This window comes from Aplidium turbinatum, chromosome 17, assembly GCF_918807975.1.
Source record: "Aplidium turbinatum chromosome 17, kaAplTurb1.1, whole genome shotgun sequence".
NCBI lineage: Eukaryota > Metazoa > Chordata > Ascidiacea > Aplousobranchia > Polyclinidae > Aplidium > Aplidium turbinatum.
This window is the reverse complement of record NC_137488.1, coordinates 12903757-12910393: the sequence shown is the minus strand read 5'-3', so window position 1 is coordinate 12910393 and position 6637 is coordinate 12903757. Positions and strand designations below refer to the sequence as shown.

Here is a 6637-nt window from a genome sequence, read left to right as displayed (position 1 = left end):
CATCACTACCTTTGAACACCGGTTTAAATTGCGTGACAATGTCTTTCATTATTGCGTCACAGTTACTGTCTGCGTGCATTTGAGAAATCGCAAATTATTCTAGTCATTCTTAAAATTGTTTGTTGGAAGTCAGTCGCATATTTTTAACTGTTTGCTTGGTGCTTACTAGCTGGACAAATTTTCCGTCTTTTATCTAAGTAATCTGTTCTGTAGTGACAAGTTTTAGTGGTGTACGGCGTTGCATCCAATTTCGACAGCTTTGAGGCTATTTTTACAGAAATACAATTTTGAAAAGACGTTTCGAAGGAGTGTTTCTTTTTCGGTCATTACATACAGACGAACGGATTCGGGAATCTTATGTTACAATTTTCCCACGAAGAGATTATGGTTTACCGCTGTGACCACAACCTCATCACAATGTGATTTCCTGGAGAAACCAAAGCTTCAACTCGTCCGACCATAGTCCTACTTAGTTTATGAAGTGACGCACAATTGAAGGAAACAAAAGAATGATGGACTTATAACGTTTGATATTTTGATGACCAATCTTAGATAATTATATCACGTTTGCAATGTATCGAAAAAACAATACAAATAACGCCACAATGATAATGCTGCACAAACATTAAACAGCAAGCGGGAAGCCTACGCGTATCTAGCGCGGTGGAAACGTTTCCGCCACGTCGTTAACCTACCATTACCAAGTTAACCTAACAAATGCAAGAATAAAATAATACTATTTCGTATTAACAAAACCGTGTAACTAAGCAAAACGAAAAAATGATCATATTTCAACATCACTGATGATTGATTTGTCTTTGCTGATACTTCAGCCCCAAGGCCTCAACTAAACATGAGCTTCAAAGTGATGAATGGGCAGAAACCTCTATGATTGCTTAAAACACAATATTTCAAAAGCTGTTGGCTCTAGCATCCAACGTAGAGATGTCCAACAAAATTACACGTACGAGTTCTCCACGAACGATATGGATCCATTGCTGTTGGCAGTGCTAAATAACATTGTAATCATATTACTTGATGAAATAGCACAGAAAATATTTACGCAATTATTTCTAAAGTGTAAAAAGTAGTATGGTGCACTGGTTAGGTACATCGTCTGGCGACATAGAAACGATGTAGGCTATGAAAGAAAACTTTTGCTTACTGGGATAGTGATTGCTCAGCCTCGTGTTGATAACGAGGTGAAACTCTTATTCTTTAGCAATTCATTCGAGTGAGATTAAGCTTACTTTATTTCTTTTTAAACTCACCTGGAAGTGGATTGCAGTCTTTTGTTTTTTAGAATGACAGGCTTGTTGTGACCTTTGGCTTCAGATTTCTGGACGAAAAACGTTATTATAATCAAATTTGATTTTTACTGCTTTACAATAACAAAGACGTTTATTCTGTAAGTTTGTAAGACCTCTTTGAAATTATGTGGAAACTGGTAACTATAACTTGGTTGTCTTTTTTGCACTAAAACTAGTTAGGTTTGGTACTTAGCATTCGCAGCAACTATGTACAGTATTAGCCTACTAGTATAGGCTATTAGCTTAAGGCCTATGATATGGTTAACGCGACAAGTACTGTACTGTAACTACAGGCACAGCCGCAAATAAACCGTAGCCTAAACTTTAATAAGAAAAATTAAGTTATATATTACACTATTGTAATAAAATGCATGTTGTACCTTTTTTTAAACGTTTTTGCTATGTTACAGTTACGCAAAAAGTTTGAAACGCTCATGCCTTGCTTACCTTCAACTGTCTTTGTTCACACAAAGGATAACATATGTACACGATGACAACAACAATCAGCAGGAAAATGATGATGGCTAAGACGCAAATTGCAGCAACAAGGCCTGAGGCAAATATGGTAGCCTGAGTTAAGTCGAATCACTCTTACTATAAAAAAATAGCAAAAATATCAAATTTCTTGTTTTGTTACAGCGTAAAAATCTTTCACTAATTTGTTGTCATTTACTACTCTTAGGCTGAGAGTGCATCCTTTTACAACTTCAAGATTTCGATGTTTGCCCGTGGGAAACAAATATTCAAAGAGTAGGCCTAGCCTACATTTAGAACCAGTCTTTTGTCTTATCATCTAAGAAGCGTAGGCCATGTGCACAACCTTCTCTATTAAGTGGACAGAGGATGGTGTGTGGCACACCATGCATGGCTGTTTCAGTTGAAGCTTACTAATATTACTCTATCCAACAATTCAAAGAATAATTTAAGTTATTGGAGCTGGGTTTAGCGTGTTGAGTAAGCCCATATAGCTAGATTGAATTGACACGAATGTTTAATCTTCAAAAGTAGTAAAGCAAACGACCGGATGAAAAAACTTATAGGTACTATCTATCTGCCGGCGTTACCTACACCAGTGGACCACATGCGACCCAAAAGCATTTCATGAGGCTACTGTTTCATGTAAACAGATTTCAATAGTTATCTTTCTAGCATCGGTTGCAACGTTCATCAGAGGAATGCAAAAGAAAAAGCAGAAACATAGGCCTACAAGCTGTTGTTTTCACTGACGTTTCACGCACCATGACAATCCGCATCCTCAGACCGAATAACATACAAAATGTTATCTGTTACCACTTTGTTAAATTGTTATTCGTTGACAGTTAGCCTATCCAAGGAAAAGATATAAAGTGGGCCACCTGGTTAAGACTGCTTTGTGCCCAAACAGAAAAATTATACCCAATTTTATTAAACAAACCTGACTAGGCTTTAGTTTGGTTCTACAACAACAACAACGTCTGACTGACCGATGAATTAGTTTTGTGCTCATTCACATATGTTCGTTTGAAAATTGGATCTGGGCTATAATGTTGCGTAACGTACTTCGTACCTGGCGCTGGCCTTTGCGGACCAACTGGTGACGATGGTTCTGTGATGTCTGTTCGCTGGATCGGTCCAACTGTAACGACTGCTGCAGTTCTTGTGAAAGTTTGCTGAACTTGTGTTTGTGATTCACACTGCAAAAATATAAGCAGAGAATGACAAAAACCAAACGGCCTTGCATTTTCTGTAGTTTTGCTAATATAAGATGCTGTTTGTAACCTATGCTGTTTCTATTAATTTGTTTGCATCATAGCGTATTATAAAACATGGTTATTATCATACAATGAAAAAACAAAGTACTTGCAGCACATTTGATTTTGCTCAAAAACACGTCTAAAATACAAACTTTCAACGTTATTAATTTCCATTTATCAAAGTTGACTTTTGTGCGAAAAAAAGAATGAAATTACCAAAAGCGTTTTGGATCCATTACCTATTTATCAACAAAAAAGTGCAGCAACACTTCAAAAGGATAATTGCCTGCCACAAGTATTTTACGCACCCAAATCAACTCATTTTATGTACCTTAGGATTTTATTTTTAAAAGTCATATTAACTCAAAAAGCATGAAACCAAACTCTAACCCCAGTCTGTTGGCAGTTATCGCATGCTCCTACAGAGCAGTGAATATAGAAGCTTTTTTCATTTTCGTATATGAAGAAGACGGGAAAACGAATGGTGACATTTTCGCTAACTCCATTGTTTGTAACGCTGACGACACTTTTATATTTTCGACTTGGACATCTATATTAAAATAGAAATAGGTACGTTATAAAATATGACCAAGAATAAATTTTGGCAAAATTCTTTCTCTCAAAGCAAGCATTGTTGTTTTTAAGTGACTAAAATAGAATTAAAAATGTAGCCTGAGCCACAAATTTAGCACGCTGCTTCTTGGTGTGAACTCTCTATATCAATTTCGAATTGCCTGAAATATTGGGCCCAATATTTGCTCGTCTAACTTTTGCCCGGAAGGCTCTGTTGACGAGTCAGACATAGCAAAGCGCTTGACCATTCAGCGACAACTTGATGATAGAATAATCTGAAACTAATAACATTGCAATCGTAAAGAATAACATTGCAATCGTAAAGAGTAGCCTACATGTAGCAGGTCTATCGTTAAAAGAGGCTTTTTCAGTTTAAGAATAAATATTTTCACAAACAACTGCAATAAATAACTGAAGTTAAAAATTGGACTCACTTCATTTGAGGGCCAATAACATGCAACAGATAGGCTACGTTTTTATTTTTATTTTTCAATATTGAAGTCTAGGCTATTATCTCACCCAGGAAAATCAACGATGGTGTGATCTAAATCGATCGTGACATGATCCTTAGTTTTAGTTGCCCAACAAGTTTCCAGAAGTAAATGGTCAGTTGACCTGCTTGTGTTAACCATATGAAAACCAACAACAACAAAATCATTGTTTGTAACAAGGATGGGAGGTTGTAGCATTGTGGTCAGATCTGTGTTCTAAGACGATAAAAAGATTATAAAGTCAATTGACTGACTTGAAGCAAACAGAACTTAGTATTAACCGAAATGTCTCATCAAAAAGCTTCAATTGATTACCCAAGTGGCAAGAATACGGTGCGATACTGATGAGCCCAGCCTCATGGGTGAAACACGTGTCCATCGCTGTCTATTCGATGCTACAATCGGCTGCCCAGAAACTTCAGTTTTTATTTTGACTTGCGGAGAGTTTTTTCATAGATTTGTAAAAAACGTTTTGTAAAGGCTACAATCCTGCTAGTGCGACAGACCAGCTGATAGATTGATAAAACCAGCATGGTTGGTTGGTTTTGAATCTTTATCCTCGGACTGACAAAGCCTTGATAGGTTATTCCTGGTAGTTTCTCTTACTTGTAGAGGCTTTTGACGCAAGGCCAATTACCGAGATTGATAGAGAGAGATTTTCGATTGTTGCAGTGAAATTATTCCATCCATTAGGTGCCGCTGAATGGAGAACAGTCCTTAGAATGCGTTGCTCAAGCGCACACTCCGAGAGTCGAACCAGCGGCGCTTGATCTTGAAACTTCTTCGTTCACGAAGTCACGCGCTAACCAACTGAGCTATCGGGGCGAACAAACATGCGACAACAAGCATGTCTGGAGGCATCTACGGAAGGAGTGAACTAGCAAACAACAACAGCCTATTGTTCTACTGGTCTTCATTGGTACTCTGCGCTATTCTGACCACACTTCACAGCATGTAGCTACGTATTTTCATGAGAGACAAGCTTGTTGTTTCTTACATTTTAAACGTTTTTGACAACAAGTGAAAATAGTCTTTCTATTTCTACTTTTATTTTAGGAATTTAGAAATATTGGTTTAATCTTAGCTTATGTATTTCAAGTGACAAGCCATGAATAAAGTTATAAACCCTTTTATGTATTGGTTGAATATTAAACGGTTGCGAAACGACTGAACATTTTTGTTACCTAACCTACATGTGTATCACATATCTGTTTGTTTTGTCATACCATGTAAAAATTTGCTACTGCAGTTATTTGATAGTTGCAAGGACCATTTCCCAAAATAATGTCACCATTGATCGCACACTGCCCGGCGATTTTTGCTGGAAGTGTGAAAAGAAGCAAGAAAATGCCTGAAATTAAAAAGAAGTTACATTAAAGTCAACAAGGAAGGCATGGACTTCTAAATAGTAGTATCTGGACTGGAAACTCAGTGGGCAACATGAGGCCAAACAGCTGGTACAACAGTTGGCCAACAGTGGGCCAACAGCCAAGTAACTAACCCTGTTGGCCCACTGTTGGCCAACTGTTGTACCAACTGTTTGGCCTCATGTTGCCCACTGAGTTTCCAGTCCAGATGCTTCTATTTAGAAGGCCATGAGGAAGGTAATTGAGCGAAAAAGCTATTATCACTCAACTTGTCGGCTTGAAGGAACCTAGCACCTGAATTTGCAAACGTTGATCAAAAAGCTCTACTATTTTAACGTAGTAACAAAACAGGCAAACAGTCTATGCAATAATTATAACAAATTTGAAACAATAGATTTAAAGAATAGTTTAAAGATAAGCTTAAGAACAGTTGATAAGAATAGTTTGCAGAAAAGGCAAATAGGCTTAAAGAAAATTTATTCTTTACCATGATTCTTCAGTAACTTGATTTTCAAAACTCTTCATGCAATAACCCCTTTCAAGCTGGCAGAATGTAGCACTTATACGCAGAAGGAACATTATTTTAAGTTAATGCACAGTTTACATAAAACGAGTAGGATATATAGTTATATATCACTTTTGAACTTACCAACAATTTTATGGAAAAAGATTTTGCTTAATGTGAAAGTATTCGTCATATCTTTCCAAAACAAATCAGCAGATTAATTCGTTTCTTTCTTTTTTACTCAAAAATTTACCTTATATCCAATTGGTTTCCTTGACACAAAAAAGTCTTTAAGATAAAGTAAAATATTCATTTCAAAATTTTAAATCAAAAAAATTAATTTGCATCACTACCAAATTTTTGTTTTCTGGTACAAATCGAAAGATAGACCAGATAAAGCCCAAACTTAAAACATCTGTTATCTTCCTTTTTTATGTTAACAGAAATGTGTCGTATTACAGTGAAGTATGATTAACTCGAAATTCTTTTCTGTCTTGTGGATGACTATAAATGACTTTCACACCAAAACTTGCACAATGGATGTCCCAATGGCGTGCCTCAATAAGAGACAGAAGGCTACAAACTCGTGAAATCGGATTTAGAATTCTGAAAACGACCTTTGGAGACAAATAAAAATTTAAAAGCTGTTTGATGTCTT

General features: G+C 36.5%; 1 protein-coding gene across 2 annotated transcripts; it reads right to left on the bottom strand.

Moving 5' to 3' along the window:
- Positions 1 to 492: 492 nt before the first annotated feature.
- Positions 493 to 6254, bottom strand: LOC145786830 (uncharacterized). Of its 2 annotated transcripts, none has more exons than XR_014291318.1 (8): positions 6124 to 6254; positions 5334 to 5458; positions 4136 to 4323; positions 3434 to 3593; positions 2857 to 2983; positions 1758 to 1904; positions 1272 to 1339; positions 493 to 1010 (listed from the first exon to the last, which is right to left on the bottom strand). XR_014291318.1 is itself a non-coding variant. In XM_082598571.1 (8 exons), exons 1-8 carry the CDS (start codon positions 6170 to 6172, stop codon positions 959 to 961), a joined length of 873 nt encoding a protein of 290 aa, XP_082454697.1. In that variant the 5' UTR covers positions 6173 to 6254; the 3' UTR covers positions 493 to 958. The 2 variants fall into 2 exon arrangements, 1 of the variants encoding a protein (XP_082454697.1); XM_082598571.1 differs by having other exon boundaries at positions 1758 to 1861.
- Between the last annotated feature and the right edge of the window lie 383 nt (positions 6255 to 6637).

Coding starts and splice junctions, on each gene's coding strand:
- LOC145786830 (XM_082598571.1), bottom strand. CDS start 6,172: ATGACGAATACTTTCACATTAAGCAAAATCTTTTTCCATAAAATTGTT. Junction 5,459..6,123: donor CTTTTTCCATAAAATTGTTG/GTAAGTTCAAAA, acceptor TTTTAATTTCAG/GCATTTTCTTGCTTCTTTTC. Junction 4,324..5,333: donor CAGTAGCAAATTTTTACATG/GTATGACAAAAC, acceptor TTATCGTCTTAG/AACACAGATCTGACCACAAT.